At 43.6% G+C, this 23,771-nt stretch overlaps 2 protein-coding genes across 3 annotated transcripts in view; one reads left to right on the top strand and one right to left on the bottom strand.

Moving 5' to 3' along the window:
• Positions 1–3,726: 3,726 nt before the first annotated feature.
• Positions 3,727–7,764, bottom strand: LOC145429156 (retrovirus-related Pol polyprotein from transposon opus). The gene has a single exon (XM_080302200.1). It carries the CDS (start codon positions 7,726–7,728, stop codon positions 3,727–3,729), a length of 4,002 nt encoding a protein of 1,333 aa, XP_080158326.1. The 5' UTR covers positions 7,729–7,764.
• Positions 7,765–12,076: 4,312 nt separating this feature from the next.
• Positions 12,077–23,771, top strand: part of LOC113023548 (CD48 antigen-like) — an 87,873-nt gene continuing 76,178 nt past the window's right edge. For both annotated transcript variants that reach the window (XM_080302305.1, XM_080302303.1), the window contains exon 1: positions 12,077–12,289. In XM_080302305.1, the coding sequence (XP_080158431.1) occupies positions 12,253–12,289 (37 nt within the window). In that variant the 5' untranslated portion in view covers positions 12,077–12,252. The remainder of the gene's footprint in view (positions 12,290–23,771) is intronic.

The raw sequence follows: 23,771 nt of genomic DNA, 5'->3' as shown, positions 1-23,771 counted from the left end.
CCAAATATCCTTGGGCAAGATACTAACCCCAAATCACTCTCGGATGCACAGTGTGTGTGTGTGTGTCTTAGAAAGCACAAATGTGCTTGGGTGAATGCACAAGTGTATAAAGCGCTTTGAGTGCTATATGAACCAGTCTGTTTAAAATGACATCATGTTGTTTGTTTTGCGTTCCTTTGTTTTTTGTGCGTCACATGTTCGATGTTTTGGTCCAAACAATAAAAGCTGATGAAGAGTGTGCTCACTGATCTTCAGCAGGATGTAAGGACCCATCAGTTCCTCTTCTTTTATTGACTGTTTCAGCCGTTATGAAGAGCAGCTGCTGCTTTTCCAATGAATTTGCATAATTTATAGTTTGACTGTCACGTCCAAGTCAAACACCAGCTGAAGTCTGCACAGAGGCACAACAGACACTTTAAAAACCTGCATTAATAACTGAACTTAAGGTCAGTGCACTAAGATGAGGAGCATGAACTGTTTCATAATCTCAGGTCTGCTCGCTCTCAGTCTGAAACACTACAGAGGAAACTGAGCCAGACGCCTCACAGAGGGTTTCTCACTGTCACAGGTCTTCATGTGGTCGGAAGAAGCAAGTTTCTGTGTTAGAATCTGAAGTAGATTTAAAGCTTTTTGGAAAGGCCGAAACATTTCTGTAGATCTCTGATCTGCATCCTGTTTCAATAACTGATTTCTAACAAACAGATCATGTTTCTGTTCTCAGAAAACTGGAGGACGTGTGCTCAGATAGAAAGTTGTACAGGTGGGTCTGAGTGGGAGTTTAGCCCTGACCGCTGCACGCTTCTCTAATAAGCACAGTCCATATTTATAACACTGTGTGGGCTGATGCATCAAACTGCTCTGTGCTGGAGGAGCAATGATGCTCCTGCCTCAAACATCGTCTTTAATTCAACAACTTTCCAAAAAGACTGGAGGTGTGCTTTTTCCACAGCCGTGAACCTGTGTGGTCTGCACGTGTGCGAACTGTTCCATCTAGTGTGAGCAGCGTCCCACAGGTGGAAAGGTCGAAAGCCAGAGACTGCGTGACAAACGCTGTGCGCTGTGGTCGTGGCTGCAGAAATGAAAGCAGAGCTGATGATGTCTTCAGTGGCTCTGCAGAGCTGTGGCACACCAGACCGGACCGAGTAGCCACACAGCAGCTTCTGTTAGAGGCACATTCGTTCCACATTTGACAGAACAGGAAACATGATGTGGTTTAGCTCTGCAGGCATGCTGCTGCAGCTTCTGCTACAGGTACTCTGCCAGTGCCACTGTTGTATGTACAGCTAATTCATTGTTCCCAGAGCAGACACATCCTGTCACATCCTGTTTGCTGCTCTCTTCCATCGTCAGCAGCTACTTTGTCCCAGAGAAAAATGATCAGCCAGGCCAAAGACGAGGGCCACGCTTTTTACATAAGCCACTGCTTTTGTATCTGTGAGGTCAACATGTGTTTGTGTTTCAGACGGACGAGTCGTCCAGCAACGCATTTACTGAAGTCTGTGTGCAGGCTGCAGGCAGGCTGCAGGACCATGCAGGCCTCAGAGGATGTCGACTGCTTTTCCTGGTTATTGCTGGTATTTGTGTGTATTTGTGTGCATTTTATCAACTATTTCAAAATGAATTCTTCTTTGTTTCTTTTGTAATTTGGATGGTTTGATTTCAGCTGTGCATTTGTGAGTGAGCCCTGAGCAGTGCATTACTGTGTGTGTGTGTGTGTATGTGTGTGTGTATGTGTGTGTGTGTTAATGTGAATTCTATATTTAAACAGGAACATTTGTTGAATTAATTGAAACAGTTTTTAAACTGTGTGGCGAGAATAAGGCGTATCATTCAGAGCCATCTTTATTTACATCTCACCACAACACACCCAAACCCCTGAGTCCCCGTGTTTTTAACTAGGCGGGCGTGATTAAGGATGCTGTGCAGGTGCGTCCGCCCTCCCTGCACGGCACCGCAGACCACGCCCCACCACAAACTGCATTTGTTCAGAATAAATGACTTCAAATATATTTTGTGCTTCGTCACGCTGACGTCACACTGACGTGGTGACACGACTCGGACATGTTTATAATCACAGGCATCATAAACAATATTTATTTATCATTTGAAATAAACAGAGCTCTGTGGACGCTTTTATTTGGATCATTTGTATCGATGAGACCACAGCGAGTGCTTGTAGTCGAGCACTGAGGCCTGATGAAGCTTTCAGTCAGCACGGAGACGTTTATTAATCTTACTGAGGCTGAACATCAGCAGCAAAGCTGTTTGTCACGTGCAGGAAACCAGTCAGGATGTCCTTGTTTGTTCTTTAAACCAGTTTCTCAGGCTGGTTCTATTGGAGCAGCAGCTGCCATCTTTGTTTACAGCTGCTGTTAAAAATGGCACGTTTGCTTCCACAGTGTAAAAACAGAAGAGGAAATTTGCTCTTTTTTCTCTTCCCTCTGACCTTTCCTCAATTCTGTTTTGTGCTTCTGTAACCAATACGTCTACTCACCAAAGAATGAGTGAAGCAATATGGATAACAGCAGAGGACAATTTATTTAGGGTCTGATGGCAATTTACCATCGGTGTCCAGCACTTTAAAGGATTGATGGACTGGAGCACATCTGTCCTTAACATACCCTCTTAAACATCAGCTTGACACTGATATATCAAAGGAAACTTAACCGACTTTAAGTGCAAATGTTTCAACCTGAACAACTTAAAACTTCTCTGGGATACAATTTAAACAAAGACAAGAAGAAGAAAAAAATATTTCCATCAATAGTCACTTTTCCTAACCAGGAGACAAGTGAATATATTATGTAAAGAGTCCTTTTTCTCAGTCCTGGGGTTGTAACACCACAACCTCCTCAGTCCGTAATCAAAGAGTGTCTATTTGACAATAACCAAAATGTCTTTGGATAGTCTTTGTGAATGAAAACAAAACAAAAAAAAACAAATGGTATTAGCTGGCCAGCAAAATAAAGAGAGTGTATGGCACTGAGTGCGGGCGTGTGTGTGAGTACTTCGGTCCAAATAATCAAGGTCCGGATGGATGAAGGGATGGCGGCCGCTTGTCCTTTAATGGCACCAGTAAGGCAGCACAGTAGTAAGGCAGCACAGCAGCGAGGCAGCACAGCAGCGAAGCGTCTGGCAGGAGAACGAACAATAGTCCTTTTCAAGGCTACTGCAGAAGGCGATATTCCCCGCTAGCTCACCCCAGCTTGCTCTCTGGCACAGCTACAAGCCACGTGAGCTCATAACCCTATAGTGACATACGAACTTGGCTACCAACGTCCGCTTAGCATGGCGGCTAATTGTCGAGCTTGCTAGCTTAGCCTCGATTAGCGATTAGCACCTTAATAACCATTACTACACATCACATCATAGCAAACACATGATAACACATGGAATAGTATAATATACATACGAAACAGATTTTTACCTGGCAGGAGAACGAACAATAGTCCTTTTCAAGGCTACTGCAGAAGGCGATATTCCCCGCTAGCTCACCCCAGCTTGCTCTCTGGCACAGCTACAAGCCACGTGAGCTCATAGCCCCTCCCGCTAGGATGTACTACCACAGTCGACTGTCGTAAAGCAGCCGCAAACCAATAGCAATAAAAAAAAAACTCAAAATCATTGAAGAACATTTTATAACACCCAATATAGGTATATACATATATACTGAATATCACACAATATCAGATAACCAAATTAACACTGGGTTACATCCACCCCTGCTTAAAGTGTGACGTCCCCGTCACTATCACCCGACAGAGATTGCACTAACCCAGCAATCTGTTGTTGTAATGACAGGAAAAAGTTATTGAGCAATGCAAGTGTCATCGGCACATTGAAACTGTGATGCTTACAATCGACTTTGTAGCCGACCTGATAGTCACTGAGATAAGCCGGTGGCACTCTCCTCCTTTGTGGCCTACCACATGTTGGGGCTGGGCTGAGCACCTCCTCATCGTTTGCTGTCTCCGATCCTGTCAGATCTACAATGAATTCAGGTGCCCCAGGATTCAGAGGATACTGTGGCTGGGACGCCTCCTGTTCTCCCAGAACATCCCTTTGATCCGCCAACAAGTCATTGTCAGGAAATTGGCTGGATGTAAAGTTTATTTCCTCGTCTTGCCCAAACTCCTCCTCCAGCCGAGTTTCTTCTGTGTTGCTCCCTGCATCCTCTCTCATGAGAGGTTGAACCGAACTGGTTAGCACATCCTGACTGTCACATTGCAGGTTAACCGGTAGGAACCCACAGGGAAGAAGCATGTCACGATGCAGAACTCGCTCTCTGCCCTCTGCATCCTCTGGCCTAATCACATAAACCGGGATAGACTCATCCGTCTGCTTAACAACGATGTGCACAATAGGCTCCCACTTATCAGAGATTTTGTGTTTCTTTCTTAGGCTCAGATTCCTTACCAGGACTCTGTCACCCACTTCCAATGGAAGGGCAGTAACCTTAGCATCCCAGCGTCTTTTGTTCAACAATTGTCTCTTCTCAGCATTTCTTGAGGCTAGGTCGTATGCATACTTCAGCCTACTCTTTAGTTCTCGTACATACTGAATATGTGTTCTGGTACTGTGGCCACGTGGACTATGTCCAAAACAGAGATCAATCGGAAGGCGTGGCTCTCTACCAAACATCAGAAGGAAGGGCGCTTCTCCAGTTGCGTCATGTTTTGTACAGTTATAAGCATGTACAAGGGGGCGAACATACTTCCTCCACTCCTCTTTTTTCTTATCCTCCAGAGTTCCGAGGAGGTCCAACAGAGTCCTGTTGAATCTTTCCACTGGATTTCCACGTGGATGGTAGGGTGTCGTACGGGACTTTGTAATCCCTGCTAGTTTACAAAGCTCTGCCACTATTTCAGATTCAAAACAAGCACCTTGATCACTATGGATTCTGCGAGGAAACCCGTAGTGACTGATGAAGTTCTCCCATAACACTGTGGACACCGTTTTCGCTGTCTGATCTCTCGTGGGATATGCCTGTGCATATTTTGTAAAATGATCAGTTAGTACTAGGATGTTCCTGGTGTCTCTCGAATCGGGTTCTATTGTCAGAAAATCTATGCACACTAACTCGAGGGGACCACTGACTTTGATGTTGACAAGTTTAGAGGCTTTCTGCACTCGTGCCTTTCGTTTCACACACCTCTCACATGTTTTACACTTGTTCTCAATGTAGCTAGCCATTTTTGGCCAGTAAAACCTCGCTCTAGCCAGTTCTAAGGTTCTCTCAATACCCATGTGACCTGTCTCGTCATGAACACCTTGGAAAGCTCTCTCTCGATGGCTATTAGGGATGACAAGTTGATGGAAGGCCTTCCCCTTTTGATCAAAAACTCTACGGTATAGCACCCCATCAACTAGAAGTAACTTTGATTTCTCCCGAAAAAACAGAACCACCTCAGGTTCCTCAGACTTTCTGTCAAAAGTCTCATCCCCAGTCTCTAAAATGCCTATGATGCGGGCTAAAGAGCTGTCATTTCTCTGTAACTGATACCAGTCCACCATAGACATTCCTGGTAGGGCTGACTGGCCAGGTAGGGGGACCGGATCCTCAAGGTCATCAGGAACCGCACTGTCATTGCACAAGAGTGTTTCCACGGCAGGGATTACAGTGTCGACTGTCTGTGTGCCTTCACCTAAGATCGTGTTGACATTGACACTATGACGCTTACACACAGTACTCATTGCCTCCCCATCGAGAACTTTAAACTCCTCAGGGGACAAACTAGCACAGTCCAGCATGCTGGAGATTCTTCTGTCTGTCTCCAGGGACTCCTCGTCCTCCTCTGAGGGTCCATGAGGCCTCCTAGAGAGCCCGTCAGCATCAGTGTTATGTTGGCCAGATTTGTAGTGTATGTCAAAGTTGTAAATCGACAGAGAAGCAAGCCATCTGTGACTTGCAGCATCAAGCTTCGCACTGGTCAACACATACGTCAAAGGGTTGTTATCAGTCAGCACCTTGAAATTAGCCCCATACAAATAATCATGGAACTTCTCACTTACTGCCCACTTGAGGGCGAGAAATTCTAATTTATGTACAGGGTAATTCTTTTCGCTTTTGGAGAGGCCACGACTAGCATAAGCTACTACTCGAGTCTGGCCGTCTTGAACCTGATACAACGCTGCTCCCAGGCCTGACATACTGGCATCTGTGTGTACTACGTACGGGAGCTGCCAGTTGGCGAAAGCCAGAACAGGTGCTGAAATCAGTTTTTCAACGATAAGGTCAAAAGCAGCCTGGCAGGCAGGGGTCCATTTTGCCCCAAGTGAGGGTGACTTTGTTCGTGGCCAATGTTTTTGGCCTTTATGCCTGGGGGCTAGTTCTCCCTTTAACAAGTCATTGAGAGGCCTGACAATGCAAGAATAATCCCTCACAAACCGCCTGTAATACCCCGTGAAACCTAGGAATGACCGAAGCTCTTTGGCAGTTTGTGGGCATGGCCAGTCTTTCACAGCAGTAATTTTGTCTGGGTCAGGCTGGATCCCCTGGGCAGATATTACATGCCCCAGATATTTCACGGAGGTTTGGAAGAACTTGCATTTAGAAGGGGATAACTTCAGACCAAACTCAGCAATGCGCTTAAGGACCTTCATCACCCGCTCTTCATGCTCTTCCAGTGAGTTGGAGAAGATTATGAGGTCATCTAGAAATGCAACAACCTCCTGGAGGTTAATTCCCTCCATCACTTTCTCCATTGTCCGTTGAAACGTGGCAGGGGAGTTAGTCAAGCCTTGAGGCATCCTCCGAAATTGCCATGTTCCAAACGGCGTTGTAAATGCTGTCTTGGGTCGATCACATGGCTCAACTTCAAGTTGATAGTACCCGCTCTTGAGATCTAAAACAGTGAACCATTTTGAACCAGAGAGCAGAGTGAACGTCTCCTCTATACGAGGCAATGGGTATGCGTCCTTTTTGGTGAGGTTGTTTAGTCTCCGGTAATCTACAACCATTCGCAGTTCCCCATTCTTTTTCCTTACAAGCACTACTGGAGAGGCATAGGGGCTATGTGACTCCTCTATAATGCCTGTTGCCAAAAGGTCTTGGAGGTGTCTTTTCAAATCATTGAAATCAGCGGGCGAAACACGTCTTGTCCGCTCTTTGAATGGGACATGAGGTTCTAACTCAATGCGGTGACTGACCCCCGTCACACTACCAACGTCAAGATCATGTTTCGAGAAAGCATCTGATGCTTCTTTGACAATTCTAGCCTGTATGTGCTCTTTGAATTGTGGTGATATCGGGCTGTCCCCAAAATCAAGGCCAAGAAGCACGGCAGATTGGTTACTGTCCTCGCTATGAGAAGCTAGCAGGGACTGTGCCTGCAGAGGAGCATCTTCGGGCTGGGGGTTCAGATCAGGGAGTGCAACAGGAACCGCCCAATCAATGGGGGAGCACTCAGCAATAGCTGTTCCAGGATACAGTGTGATGCCCCGCCGAGAGGCATTTTTGACCGCAACTTTAAACTTACAGTGAGACATAGGTTTTACATCAACTATCTGGTCATAGATGATAAACCCCCCTGGTGTAGGTGTGTCCTCCGAGCTACACACAAGAGCCTGAAATTTATCGCTCCCAGGTTTAGTGTGGCAGATGGCTTTCAAAGTATACACCTCACCTGGTTTCAAATGCACCGGTACCTTGCTGGAGAGTGCAACACGGAGGGCTTTGACCTCGTCTGCTTGGGGGTCAGCCTGCTTGAAACATTTGGTATATGCCATGACCCAGTTAGTGTCAATGGGTAGAGTCTGCAGAAACTTTGCTCCACCCTTTTTTTGACAGTCTTGTAGCATGGGACCTAACACATTTGTGCCCACAAGAAGAGAAAACTTATCATTGTACGATTGATCTGGACTAACTAATGCTAAGATGTTGAAACACTTGTCTGTGCCACAAGCACTTTCAGGGAACTGAACTTTAGCCTCAATGTACCCCACATATGGTACCTTTTGTCCAGCCGCACCTTCGATGTCCAGTACCTCTTTTATAGAGAACAGTTCTCTATGAGAAAGATAGCGAGAATAGAATGACTCTGATATTATTGACACTTGGGACCCGGTGTCAATTAAACACCGACACGGAACTTGATCTAACCATGCTAAACCATCACAAGGCTCCCCAATTAGACCCTGAGGAAACTGGGGAGGCACCGTTGGAGCTGGGGCTTCGTACATGCACTGGCTTGAAGGCTTGGAACTGCTCTGACCATCAGCTCCTGCTCGTTCCACAGCAGGAGCTCCTACTGGTTTAAAGGCAAGTTGGACTGTGGACTATTCTGTCGCTGAGCCATTGAACACTGGCTTTGCCCAGCACTGTGCCTCTCACACAATTTCTTTTGCACTAATATGGCATTGGTTGGGTTTGAACATTGTGGCAACATATGTGAATCCTCCCCACAATTATAGCAAAATTTCCCAACCCTTTTATGATCACCAGGTAGCCTAGCAGGAGTTGGTGGAGCTGGATTGTGGATTTTGGTTCTGTGCGATAGCTTCTGCCTAGTTTTATCACTTTTGGGACACTGAGAATTTGCTGCAGATGAGCTGTTCATTAGCTCTGCTTCTAGCTGCCTGATTCTTTCCTCCAGTTGCTCTCTGGTACAAGCATCCAGCGCTGTGGGAGGTGTGCCAGAATGCCTGCCGTCATCTGTGGCTACGAGTGTTCGAGCCTGCACTTTAGTTGAGGTGCCGCTCATGTAACGTCTCCTGCGCATTTCTTTTAACTGACTCTCTTTCTCATGCGTTCTGATTTTAAAAAGCAGCTCTGAGAAAGTGGGAATAACATGATGTGCAGATCCCACTATTTCTTTTAGATGCAGAGTGGCAATTAGAGAGTCATCCCAGCAACCTCTGAGGAACTGCTTTAGTAGCTGAACATCAAAATCACTTCTAGGTATGCCATTACCGTCAACTACCTCCTGCAGCAACGTCTGGAGTCGGCGCAAGTAATCAGATGCCTTTTCTCCACTATTCTGATGAGTCTCTAGGTACTGGATATACAGCTCTTCACCTCCAGTGACATTGCCATAAGCCTTGTCAAGCTCATCGAGATAGTCTTTTGGTGATGCTTGAGACCCAATAGAAAGGGCCACATTCAAAGCAGGGCTAGCCAAGCTATCGAGGAAAACACGGCGCTGCTGCCCTTCAGAAAGGGTAGAGTCATTTAGTACCTGTTTAGCTCTAAGTCGCCATACCCTGTACTCTACCTCATTAGGGGGTTTTGGAGAGTTTCCTGAAAATGAGCGGAGCTCAAAACCAGAGGGAGTGTGCATGGGCGAGTCATGTTTTACAATGTGCTCCACAATGACTCTCTGAACCTCCGCTGGCAAAGGATCAACAAGCAGGGAGTCCGCATCAAGTGCCTGTTTAGCCTTGGGCACATGGCCATCATCACAGGCGGCAGTTGACCTGGGACCTGGTGTGGACTGAGTTTTAACTCCCAAGGCAGGAGTTGAGGTAGCTAACCCCTTATATGTATCATTTTTCCCACACATGTGGCTCACTGCAGCCTGATTTAAAGTCATGGGGCTCACATTATATGCTAATGCCAGTTCGTTTACTTGTTCTCTGAAACTAGCAGTCACATCATCAATTGCTCGAGCGAGGGGGACCACATCATGCGCCAGGTGAAAACTGTCAGGTCCCTGAGGACAGTACTCATCTATCTGAATAACCTCCCAACACTCCCCATCTGCTGAATGTTCTCCATCTAAGAGCATTGGGGTAATGCACTCCATGAACTGACACAAAATAGTGTCAGGGAGACTATCTATTTGTTGAATTTTGACAACGTGATCCAGCAAAGCGAATGCTCTTTGCACCTCTTGTAGTTTAATTCCGGCTTTAGCCCCTTTTAACAAAACAGTGTACTCTGGATCAAAACCATACCTGTCACAAAACTCCATTGTCTCTCTCTGCAAAGCAGTAGATGAATTCACAGATGTCTGTGCATGTGCTTCAGGATAAAGTTAGTGATGCGCTCCAGTCCCTGTTCGGGCGCCAATTTTTTTTTCTACTACTCTTAGTTGTAACCAATACGTCTACTCACCAAAGAATGAGTGAAGCAATATGGATAACAGCAGAGGACAATTTATTTAGGGTCTGATGGCAATTTACCATCGGTGTCCAGCACTTTAAAGGATTGATGGACTGGAGCACATCTGTCCTTAACATACCCTCTTAAACATCAGCTTGACACTGATATATCAAAGGAAACTTAACCGACTTTAAGTGCAAATGTTTCAACCTGAACAACTTAAAACTTCTCTGGGATACAATTTAAACAAAGACAAGAAGAAGAAAAAAATATTTCCATCAATAGTCACTTTTCCTAACCAGGAGACAAGTGAATATATTATGTAAAGAGTCCTTTTTCTCAGTCCTGGGGTTGTAACACCACAACCTCCTCAGTCCGTAATCAAAGAGTGTCTATTTGACAATAACCAAAATGTCTTTGGATAGTCTTTGTGAATGAAAACAAAACAAAAAAAAACAAATGGTATTAGCTGGCCAGCAAAATAAAGAGAGTGTATGGCACTGAGTGCGGGCGTGTGTGTGAGTACTTCGGTCCAAATAATCAAGGTCCGGATGGATGAAGGGATGGCGGCCGCTTGTCCTTTAATGGCACCAGTAAGGCAGCACAGTAGTAAGGCAGCACAGCAGCGAGGCAGCACAGCAGCGAAGCGTCTGGCAGGAGAACGAACAATAGTCCTTTTCAAGGCTACTGCAGAAGGCGATATTCCCCGCTAGCTCACCCCAGCTTGCTCTCTGGCACAGCTACAAGCCACGTGAGCTCATAACCCTATAGTGACATACGAACTTGGCTACCAACGTCCGCTTAGCATGGCGGCTAATTGTCGAGCTTGCTAGCTTAGCCTCGATTAGCGATTAGCACCTTAATAACCATTACTACACATCACATCATAGCAAACACATGATAACACATGGAATAGTATAATATACATACGAAACAGATTTTTACCTGGCAGGAGAACGAACAATAGTCCTTTTCAAGGCTACTGCAGAAGGCGATATTCCCCGCTAGCTCACCCCAGCTTGCTCTCTGGCACAGCTACAAGCCACGTGAGCTCATAGCCCCTCCCGCTAGGATGTACTACCACAGTCGACTGTCGTAAAGCAGCCGCAAACCAATAGCAATAAAAAAAAACTCAAAATCATTGAAGAACATTTTATAACACCCAATATAGGTATATACATATATACTGAATATCACACAATATCAGATAACCAAATTAACACTGGGTTACACTTCCTCGTGTCCTCTGTCCTGCCTCTGACCCACAAACTGATCTTACAAATGTCTCAGTTCCTGATCGGTGACAGAATCTGTTCACTTCCAAAGACTGACGCGAGTTTCTGAAGCATCAGCACAGCAGTAAACGAGCTGGATCACTTAGGAAAGGAAGGAAGTAAGGAACAAAGGAAAGGTGCTTCCTTTGTTATCTCCTTTAGGAGAGGAAATAAAATCTTTTTTATAAAGTGGCTCCTTGTTTCCATCATCCAGTTTGCATCAGCTCTGCTCACAGTTAAAGCACTGCTGTGTTTCCATCTTTACGATTATCAATAATCCGACAAACAGAAATCCAGAATAAAAGCAGGAGCCTGAGAAATACGACCTTTAATGTGAAACAGATCAGGAGTCCAACAGGAAACTGAACAATGACCGGCGAGAACACACACACACACACACACACACACACACACTGTGCAAAGTGAAGCAGGGGAACAAACGCGGTCAGAGATCAGCTGTGATGTAAATGTAGGAAAATACAAAAGTAAAATATATTAAAATATGAAATAAAGAGCAAATTAAATTATGAGGTCATTTTTCACGTGTTTCTATTCCGTCTGAAGTCATGGTTCAAACTCACAGAGTGCAGCAGACTCTCAGCACAGTAACATCCACCATCACAGCGCCACTGAGATCCTCTGGTTCTTTTACAAAGTTCCCCATGATGACTCGTGTTTTCTTCACCTCGCGGCGTTTTCCCATTATAGCGTGTATAGGAGGAGGAGTCTGCCAGCTGTAGCTTGTCTGCAGACTTGGTGCGTTTTGTAACTAAGCCAGTGCTTCTATGGGTCAGGCTTAGTTCCAGTCTGAATTAAAATGAATTAATTACGATATTTTTTCCTCTTGTTTTCAAAAAGTGTTTCTTTGACGGACAGCTTGTGAGGAGACACAGCAGCAGGGATATTTGGTCATGACCGTCTCCGTTTAACTCTGCGATGGAGTCAAGTATGAGACTTATTGTTCTTCTGGTTGGTGAGTTTACAGCAGCTGCATTTCATTGTGACAGAGATGAGACGGGCTGTGATGCTCGCAGAGACTAACTGTAGTTTGGTTATTTACTTCCAGTGTGCAGCACTTTGCGTTTAAAGTGTTTTATCATTTTCAATTCAGTGTTATTTATATAGAAATCCTCTTCTACATGAAGACGATGATCTACAGATTAACACGTACACGGGCTGCGTCCGTGAAACAGGTCAAAGTAGAAAAACAGTAGAAACGAGCGGCCTCGTCACTAAGAGGTTTCTATTAAAGCAGCTTCACAGAGCGACTCTCGATGAGCTGCAAGTGTTTAAACTGCAGGTTTATTTTTTATTAACCAACAAAACACAGATTTAAAAGTGCAACGTGCTGTTTCTCACATACAGATTTATGTATTTAGTTCTTCCATTTCTATTCATTTCATGACACATTTAACATCTTTAAGAGGAAAAGTTCTCATTGTCCTCCTGTAGTCTTTACTCTCTCACAGTAAGCTCTGATACTTGGACTGATCATCGGTGCACTTATATCCAGGTCATATTCATACACTCGTGTGGGACTGTGTGCACTTGTTGGTATTTTAAATATCTGTCAGCTGCAGGATTATTGAAGGATATTTGGCTGTTAATGAACAGCAGAGGACCAAGAACAGAACCCTGAGGAACACCACTTTATAATCAGTGAAACTTTATTTTTACAGCAGCTTTCATGCAGTTTGGTGCAGCAAAGAACAAAAAACATAGAAACTAATATTAAAACATGCAATAGTTTTTTGGTCCTGTGCTTACGTGACTTATCTCCCGCTGCTCCGGCTTCCTGCCACAGTCCATAAACACACAGCAGTGAGATTAACTGGTGATCGTGCAGATTAAAGCGCAGCAGAGGTCTCAGTAAGAATAGAAAATATATGAATGTGAGAAGGTTACAAACACACATTCATCACATTTAGAAGGAAAAAAAAACTTGATTAATAAGTGAGACAACAGGCCTGAGTTTAACAATATTTCTTAAATGGAAAAAACAAAAGTGGATCACAGACTCGATGTGAGCATCAAAAGTCAGAGATTGATCAAAAATCAATCCAAGATCGTGACTTTAACTCTGAGAAAGATCACAGATGTTGCCTAATTTGGTGCTTGATGCTCTCTGGAGAGTTAAACACTCTGCGTTCAGCTGCAGAAACGTTTGTGCCATCCAGCTGTAATTCCCTTAAGACCGTCCATCCCAGTTTACCCAGTTCACGTCTGCACACAGATGATAGGAAATGATTTTCAAACTACTAATAATAAGGCTTAATGGCAGGATATATAATGAGAATAACAAGGAGCTTAAACCGGATGTTGGAGCTATTTGTTCTTTATTTTTATTATTTTTATTATTTTGAAATTTGTTTGAGTTTGTTGTTGGTTTACTTATATTTTTGGGTTATTTAAAAGTTTATTTGTGTTAAAATTTGCTTCATGTTTTTGGTTTGTTGTTTATCTTCAGTCAGTCAGGAAGAACCGCAGGACCATTTTCTATAAATAAAGGGACTGGTTTAGGACCAGCATGCACTGGGTCTTTGTTTAATGCTCGCCAAACTGGATAAATGAACCATAAAATACAACTTTCAAGTTTTGGACGTTGGACTTCTTTGCCTTTGTACAAACTTACGGATGTTTGGTTGGATCACGTCGATGATCAACAGCATCAAACTGCCTGACAGTCCAGGTTTAAAATGTTTTAATAAAATCTTTGAGGACCTGTAACCGCGACACTCTGTCTTTAATTGAGCCGTTTGTAATATTTTATATTCGGAGTTTCAGTTCAGACGTTTCTTTTCAAAAGTTCATAGTTTAAGTGCTGAGGACGGCTGATGATCAGAAGCATTAATTATACACTTTTACTGGACACAGATAATTATATCGAAGATCTTTGGTGTTTAAAATTTGCTGTTCAGGTTCAAAACTGTGTTTTTTGGTTTTGTTCCATCTTACATGTGAGTAGAATAAAAAAGCAGAGAGTAAATAATCAAATTACTTTTGTTGGTTTATTGGTGTGTTTACACCAATAAACCAAACGCCACATTAGCTGAACTATGGAGATGCAGAAGTAACCTGATGATCTGATGTTGTCACTCATAATATTTTACAGTAAACATGTTGGAACATTTATGTGGACAGAAAAGGTGAAGCAGTGAAGGTCATCAGTCACAGCAAAGATGCAGGAACCAGTTTTCATGAGCTGAAGTTTGAAAGAACCGATTCAAAAACATGCACAGCGTCGTTCGTCATAAAGCTTCAGATGATTCGACTGGAGTCTGAATCAAAGCTAAAATAAAAAGAACCTCTAGTTTAGTTCAGTTTGGACTTTGTTTATTCAAATTCTTAATAAAGCGTCCGGAATAAGAACGATTCAAACAGAAAAATAAAAGTTAAACAAACATTAAAATGTGACTAAAGATATACTGAACTTACTTCTAAAAAAAAATGTTTTGCTAAGACACTGGCGGGAAAAGCGGCCCCTCCCTGTGAAGACTGGTTAAACTGGCATCTTAAAAAAAAGTGACTTATGGTCTATTAGAGCGGTCCCCAACCCCTGGGTCAGGGACCCGTACCGGGCCGGGAGAGTTGAGGCTCGGGTGTGAAATTTCTGGTTTTCAGGGCTTTTATCGTTAACTCTGTTTCCCCGGGTCTTTCCCTGTGTTGTAGTCGTGTCTTATTTTGAAAGAAATGATTACCTGTTACCATAGTGACCAGAGAGCATTAAGGGGCAGAGAGGAGGATGTTACGCGCCGTGTTGTTCGCCCATTTCAGGAGGACGCTGCTAATAAAGTTACACAATTACACAGTGAATTCATGTTTATTATTATATTTACAGAACACCAGTTTCTGTCTCGGTCGGATCATTTTAATTTGTCGTATTTATCCGCGACCTCTTAAAGGCCGGTCCATGAAAATATTGTCGGACATTAAATCCTTCCTCTCAGGAGCTGGCTTTCAGCAGCTTGGTGGTTGTGGCGTCTGGTGTGTGAAAGTAGAGTGTGAGTGTTATTTTTCTTTTTTTGTTTATATCTAAAGTTTAAAAATAGAAATGTTGAAACTCTATATATACACACACACACACACAGAGAGAGAGAAATCTAAGTAAAATAATACTAACTAGACTGTAAAGAGAACCAAACTCTGGGCCTAACAGGAAACTACCAACATTTCTTTGGCCTGCTGGTCACTGACAGCTGATTGTGTTATCACCAAGCAACAGCCAGACTAATACTCAGTGTTATTACAGGACACAGCTTCCTCTGTTTGCCATTGAAATTGAGGAAGGTTATAAATGTTCTAACTCTGAGTCCTGAACAGGATGTAGCAGACATGAATATTACATTAGAAGCCATTAAGCATCGATCCAGAGCTGCATCCAGTTCAGAGTCTCCTCCTGGTTCTGACTCAGTAAACATGAAACACTGTAAGAAAGACGACGGTACAAATAACGCGTCTTTCTTCAACAGAAGCACCTCGTAGTCTTTCCACCATGTTTGGTTGTGTTTGTATTTCCAGCAGATAAAACCTTTAATATCTTGTATCAGCAGGAACATGTAAATATGCACGATGTGCCTACAAGCTCCAGTATCTCATCCACACTGTGTAACTTTAATGCACAGCTCACAGTTATCACAGTTTTTTAGTGTGAAAACTTCCTCGAGCTGGTTGTGCTGACAGATTTGACCTGTATAGTTTTATTTGATATCGGCTGCTTTTGCATGTGCATGACATCTTTGTGGGTTTGAATGGGTGGGTGACTGAACGTGTAAAGAGCTTTGGGGTCCTTAGGGACTAAGTAAAGCGCTATACAGGCCATTTACCATTTATTACCTAAACCATGAAAAAACCTAAACATGAGCCTGGAAAAACTGATAGTTGAAAACGTGAAATAAGCTCCAGGAAACAGGAAGCAGACAGATGACCTGACACCAAACGAAGGAAGACGGAGCACTTAAATAGACGGAGTGGCAGTAAGGGAGATGGAAACACAGCTGACTAAGGCTGCGTCCACACGTACACGGGTATTTTTGAAAACTGAGATTTTCTGTTTTTGTGTGGGGTTTTTTGTTTTTTGTTTTGTTTTGTTTTTTATCCCGTCCAGACGTAAAGCCTGGGTGGGAAATGGTAGAAGCAGAAAGCAGTCCTGTGTGGAGGGACAGTAACTGTGTGAGTATATGTAAGCTTTTAAACACTGCCGAGAGTAAAATTAACCCTCTGGGGTCCAGGGTGTAATTGGCTGTTTGACTACTTTTACCTCTACATTTCACCTTTAAAATAGGTTTTTCTTGCCTTGTTTGGTATCATTATTTTCAGCACAATCTCAAATACAGTGGGGCAAAAAAGTATTTAGTCAGCCACCGATTGTGCAAGTTCCCCCACTTCAAATGATGACAGAGGTCAGTAATTTGCACCAGAGGTACACTTCAACTGTGAGAGACAGAATGTGAAAAAAAAATCCATGAATCCACATGGTAGGATTTGTAAAGAATTTATTCGTAAATTAGGGTGGAAAATAAGTATTTGGTCACCTCAAACAAGGAAAATCTCTGGCTCTCACAGACCTGTAACGTCTTCTGTAAGAAGCTTTTCTGTCCCCCACTCGTTACCTGTATGAATGGCACCTGTTTGAACTCATCATCTGTATAAAAGACACCTGTCCACAGCCTCAAACAGTCAGACTCCAAACTCCGCCATGGCCAAGACCAAAGAGCTTTCGAAGGACACCAGGAAAAGTATTGTAGACCTGCACCAGACTGGGAAGAGTGAATCTACAATAGGCAAGCAGCTTGGTGTGAAAAAATCAACTGTGGGAGCAATCATCAGAAAATGGAAGACATACAAGACCACTGATAATCTCCCTCGATCTGGGGCTCCACGCAAGATCTCATCCCGTGGGGTCAAAATGATCATGAGAACGGTGAGCAAAGATCCCAGAACCACACGGGGGGACCTGGTGAATGACCTGCAGAGAGCTGGGACCAAAGTAACAAAGGTCACCATCAGTAACACACTACAACGGCAGGGAATCAAATCCCGCAGTGCCAGACGTGTTCCGCTGCTGAAGCCAGTGCATGTCCAGGCCCGTCTGAAGTTTGCCAGAGAGCACATGGATGATACAGCAGAGGATTGGGAGAATGTCATGTGGTCAGATGAAACCAAAGTAGAACTTTTTGGTATAAACTCAACTCGTCGTGTTTGGAGGAAGAAGAATACTGAGTTGCATCCCAAGAACACCATACCTACTGTGAAGCATGGGGGTGGAAACATCATGCTATGGGGCTGTTTTTCTGCCAAGGGGACAGGACGACTGATCCGTGTTAAGGACAGAATGAATGGGGCCATGTATCGTGAGATTTTGAGCCAAAACCTCCTTCCATCAGTGAGAACTTTGAAGATGAAACGAGGCTGGGTCTTCCAACATGACAATGATCCAAAACACACCGCCCGGGCAACAAAGGAGTGGCTCCGTAAGAAGCATTTGAAAGTCCTGGAGTGGCCTAGCCAGTCTCCAGACCTCAACCCCATAGAAAATCTGTGGCGGGAGTTGAAAGTCCGTGTTGCTCGGCGACAGCCCCAAAACATCACTGCTCTCGAGAAGATCTGCATGGAGGAATGGGCCAAAATACCAGCTACTGTGTGTGCAAACCTGGTAAAGACCTATAGTAAACGTTTGACCTCTGTTATTGCCAACAAAGGTTATGTTACAAAGTATTGAGTTGTATTTTTGTTATTGACCAAATACTTATTTTCCACCCTGATTTACCAATAAATTCTTTACAAATCCTACCATGTGGATTCATGGATTTTTTTTTTCACATTCTGTCTCTCACAGTTGAAGTGTACCTCTGGTGCAAATTACTGACCTCTGTCATCATTTTAAGTGGGGGAACTTGCACAATCGGTGGCTGACTAAATACTTTTTTGCCCCACTGTATCTGAAATTCCAGTTATTTTTTTTCATTTTGGTATACTATATTAGCACAGAAGATCTAAATTCAGACAAAAAAATTCAAAGTCAGAGTAGAAAAAAGTTATTTTTTACTGTAAAACCCACAAACATGTTTAACGAATCATTTTCACAACTTGAAATGCAAATAGAAATTGTACATTTATAAAAAATTATGCACAAGTTTTGCAAACAACAAAGTTATATGGTACTATTTACGTTTTTTATATAACCATTTAAATCTATTTACAGAACAATCAGCTGTGCTGCATCAAATAAGAAGGCACACAAATTATTTGTGCCAGTCCAAAAAATGTAGTTTGTGTTCAGTATAAGACGGAGGAGAACAGCACAGGCCTAAACCTGCAGGTCTGACAGCAGGAGGTGCATCCGTCCAGTTTTCCATGTGGGAACAGCGTTTACACTGGAATCTGCCTTTGACGGCTTTGTTTGGAGAAAATGTGAAATTCAGCAGTCTCACTGACACACAATACAAGACAATAACTACACAACACACTAACTACAGCCTCCAAACACGCTGAACGTCACTAATGTCTCACATATGAAAACTCGCTCTCTCTCTTTCTTTTGCTCGCCTGCTTTCCGTCGCAGGTGTCACTCCTAAAATCTTCCCCATCTCACCTAAACAACCAAGTGTCACATGTTGCCTTATCATTTTTTGATTGGCTGACATGGTAAACTCTAACACCAATAGGGAAGTGGTGCTTTTTTCTTTTTCTTGTTTCACTCACAAGCGGAGAGTGTTTGCTAGCGCTGTCTGTAGAAAACGCCGTTCTTCCCGTTCTTCCCGCTGTAAACGCCGCTGTTTTGTTCAGAATAAAAACATTGCGTGTATTTTTTATCATTACTCTGGTTTTACGTGGCCCATCGACACAATTCAAAAACTGGTATGTAGTGTGAAGTCTGCACTTTCGACCCAAGTTGAAATGGAGACTCTGACTCGCTGCAGCTGTGTCGTCTTAAATTGGTCATGTGATTTTGACGCGCCAGCGCATCCGGAGACCCCAGAGGGTTAACAGTAACAGTATTTTGTGTAAGTCCGCCAGCGTAGAAATTAATTTCACCAAAACAATAACGTGGCGCACAGTGTGACGTCAAAATAGGCGCACACCTTTGACGCTGCGTTTTCTCCGTTTTTTGAAAATCTCCACCTTTGTAAGCGTTTTTGAAAATCTCCGTTTTCAGTGACTGAAAACGCCGTTTACGTGTGGACGAAAGGTGCAAACGCAGAAAAATCTGCGTTTTCAAAAATACCCGTGTACGTGTGCACGTAGCCAAAGGCTGGATATCGTCTAGAATCAATTCGATTCCATTTGAATCGAGGAAATTCTGCCTCAGACAGTCAGAAATATAATTCTGATCATTTATGAGTACATGTCCATATTTTTATATGTTTAATATACAGTGGTCCCTCGTTTATCGAGGGAGTTGCGTTCTAAAAATAACCCACAATGGGTGAAATCCGCAAAGTAGCAAACTTTATTTTTTATTTTTAAATTATTATAGATGGTTTAAGGCTCTAAAACCACTCACTACACACTTTGTGCACTTTTCTCAGACAGACATGAACATTTTCACTTTTCTTCTCTTGTTTAAACACTCAAAGTTCAAACCTTGGTAGGAAAATAAGTTCAGTGTTGTAGAATGAAGCCAAAGGAACCTGCAGGTGCCGACGTTTCATCGACATTGTGTTTGTTGGGGAGAAAACTTACAAACATACAGTACAGGAGACGCAGCACGAGATAGATTGACGATGGTCTACAGCCAATCAACACGCAGAACACAATGACTGTAAAAACAAAAAAGCATGCAGAATTGCACCAAACAAAATCTGCGAAACAGCGAGGCCGCAAAATGTGAACCACGTAACAGCGAGGAAGCGCTGTATTTATCTATAAAACATAAAACGAAGGCTGATACTTCATCAGAGGTGTGACATCACAGCAGAGGCCTTTGTGTCAAAGTAACTCAGGATAAAACAGAAAAACATGAAGGAGATTTTCCTGTTCTGGCCTTTTATAGCAGATAACCTTAAAATATTCTGCAGTAGAACAAAAACTGAAGACCATGAACATCTGAAGTTTACCTGATGGTAAATGGACTGGTTCTTATACAGCGCTTTCTACTCTCCTCAAAGCGCTCTATGCAACATGCCTCATTCACCCATTCACACCCACTCATGCAACCACTTCTAAACACAAGTGCAAACTAAACTACATTCACACACAGTAACTCTGATGAAGGCATTGGAGGACAACTTGGGGTTCATATCTTGGGTCAGGCTTAGTTCCAATCTGAATTAAAATGAATCAATTATGATAATTAGCAGAAATTAAGCTTTCTTGTTGGAAGTCATTTAAATACAATGAAGTTTTTATAAAACAGTGGCCGACAGTGCTGTACACATGTCACGATCCTGGGTCTTATGACCCAGCGTTTTGGAGTTTTAGTTTATGATTAAGCCCTTTAGGTTTTCTAAGTTCATTTTTTATCATGCCTAGGTTGTTATAGTTCTTTGTTATTAGATTCCCCTTGTGTCCTCCAACCCCTGTTAAGTCTCCCTTGCCATCCATCCATCCATCCATCCATCTTCATCCGCTTTATCCGGGGCCGGGTCATGGGGGCAGCAGCCTAAGCAAAGAGGCCCAGACCTCCCTCTCCCCAGCCACCTCCTCCAGCTTATCCGGGGGAACACCAAGGCGTTCCCAGGCCAGCCGAGAGATATAATCTCTCCAGCGTGTCCTGGGTCTGCCCCGGGGCCTCCTCCCGGTGGGACATGCCCGGAACACCTCACCCAGGAGGCGCCCAGGGGGCATCCTTGTCAGATGCCCGAACCACCTCAGCTGGCTCCTTTCGATGTGGAGCAGCAGCTGCTCTACTCTGAGCCCCTCCTGGATGGCCGAACTTCTCACCCTATCTCTAAGGGAGAGGCCAGCCACCCTTCTCGTTCTTTCGGTCACTACCCACAGCTGGTGACCATAGGTGAGGGTAGGGACGTAGATCGACCGGTAAATTGAGAGCTTCGCTTTTACACTCAGCTCCCTCTTCACCACGATGGACCGGTGCAGCGTCTGCATTACTGCAGCTGCAGCCCCAATCCGTCTGTCGATCTCCGGCTCCCTTCTCCCATCACTCGCGAACAAGACCCCGAGATACTTGAACTCCTCCACTTGGGGCAGGAACTCATCCCCGACCCGGAGTGGGCACTCCACCCTTTTCCGGCTGAGAACCATGGCCTCAGATTTGGAGGTGCTGATCCTCATTCCTGCTGCTTCACATTCGTCTCCCTTGCCCTTCATGTGTTTCATGTCTGCGTCTTATGTTGTCAAGTTCAGGTTGTCAAGTCTGCATCTTATGTTTCCTGTTTTATTTTGAAGAGGTCTTGTGTTTCTATGTTCACTGTATTTAGTTTTACTCTTTCCCTGCGAGTTCATTATGTTCATGTGGGTTGTGCTGTTTTGATCTTTATAGTTGTTATTTCCCTAGGTTTCAGTTATGGTTATCATAGGCTTAGTTCTTGTAATGTGGCTTCCCTGTGTTCCATGTTGTGTCTACTGTGCCTTTCTGTACCATGTTTCAGGTTCCTATGTTCTGTCTCCCCAGTTGCTGTGAAGTTTGCATGTCTAGAGTTCAGTCAGTGTGTTTCCTGTTTTACTTTGAAGGTCCGTGTCTCATGTCAGTGTTTCTAGTTTCGCTTCCCTTGTCTCGTCCAGCCTGATTACTCCCACCTGTGCTCTCCTACTGTCTCTCATTCCCTCGTTATCCCTCAGTGTATTTAAGCCCTGTGTGTCGTAGTCTCCCTCATGGCTGTGTTTCCCTGCGTGTCAGTTTATCCATGTCCCAGTTTGGTTTAGTTTTCCATGCCATTCTGCAATAAAGCAGCTTTTTGAGTTTAATTTTGTTGTCGTGAGTTTTGCGTTTGGGTCCTTCTCCTGCCTGCACACAGACGAAACATGACAACACAACAGTAGACAGGTGCATAATAAGCAGCAAATAATGCAGAAAAAAATTCTTAGATGGAAAACTGTTCTTGAAATACACTGAGAGTGAGCTGTGCATGAAGTGTGATGGGGGATTTTTCGTGGTGGAAGCAAAACCGCAAAAGTACGGAGCCCCGCAAGGGACATGGGAGAAAAAAAATTAAGACAAACTTTTGTGAGATTCCTCCCATACCAGTAATTTATGTTCTAGAATCGATTCTCATATTAAAATATCGATATTTGATTAATTTTGGGTAATTTTTTAGTTTATTATTTACAGGAACAAAGTGGAAAGAAACGATACCATTTGGATTGTCTACATTCAAACGAACTACTTCCTCTTCTGCCTTTTATAGTCATGTGCGAAATACGGCTGTATAACTGTGTGGCAGCCCCGGCGTGCGCACTCTCAACAATGGCTGAGCGTAAATGGAGTTATGTGCAGACATACATGTGGCACGACAGTGAGGTGTTGTGGCAACACCACTGACCTCGTCAGACACCTCAGAGTAAATCATATCACAGAATATGACGAGCTTATGTTGAGGCGAACTGAAGAGGAGGAGAAGGACAGGTGCTGCCAGGGCGAGACAGACGTCTGTCGCAGAGTCCTTTTGTGCTGCAGGCAAGATGTTCAAATAGGCACAACTTCAGAGTTTTTTCTTTATTTCTATATAATAATTGTGCATCATTGAGTGATAAGAATAAGTAACCTGACGTCCTGTAATCATTATGAAGCTATAATTTGAGATACAATAAAAGATACAGTAAAAAAATGTTTTTGTACAAAGTATCAGATCAGTATCGTTGATATCAGCCCGAATTTTACTTGGTATCAGATCGGAAAGGAAATCAGTGATATTGCACGTCACTAGCAAATATGCAACATCTTTATAAACCGAGCAGATATTTGAAGTTTACACAGCTACAGAAGAGTTTATTTTGTCACCCAGAAAGATTAATAAGAGTAATTTTAAAACTTAGTAGCGGCCGCCATTTTTAAAAACTGGAGTTTGGCTGGGCCACGCTATGAATTCTGGGATCTAGTGGGCCACGAAGGACACACCCGACCCATCCTTCAAACTCGGGGAAAAGGACGACGCATTTGTCGGCTGCATTCGGAGGAGTCTACAAATTTGGACAGCCTTCAGCGCGTTGCTGTGACGTAATCGGTCTACAAATGCGTCCTCAGGAGGATGCAGCCCATGAATTTGGACACGCTCTCAGGCTACGTCCACACATACATGGGCGTTTTCAATCACAGGAAACTGAGACTTTTAAAAACCTGCCAGGGTGGAGATTTTTGAAAACTCAGTTTTTGCGTTTACATGTGGACGAGGAAAACGGAGAAAACACGGCGTCGAAGGTGTGCGCATATTTTGACGTCACACTGTGCGCCACGTTATTGTTTCGGTGAAATTAATTTCTACAATAGCGGCCTTACGCAAAATACTGTTACTGTTAATTTTACTCTCTGCAGTGTTTAAATGCTCACATATACACAC

The sequence above is a fragment of the Astatotilapia calliptera genome, chromosome 6 (genome assembly GCF_964374335.1).
Source record: "Astatotilapia calliptera chromosome 6, fAstCal68.1, whole genome shotgun sequence".
Lineage (NCBI taxonomy): Eukaryota > Metazoa > Chordata > Actinopteri > Cichliformes > Cichlidae > Astatotilapia > Astatotilapia calliptera.
Note: the sequence above shows the minus strand (reverse complement) of the source record. Positions and strands in the feature narration are given on the sequence as shown.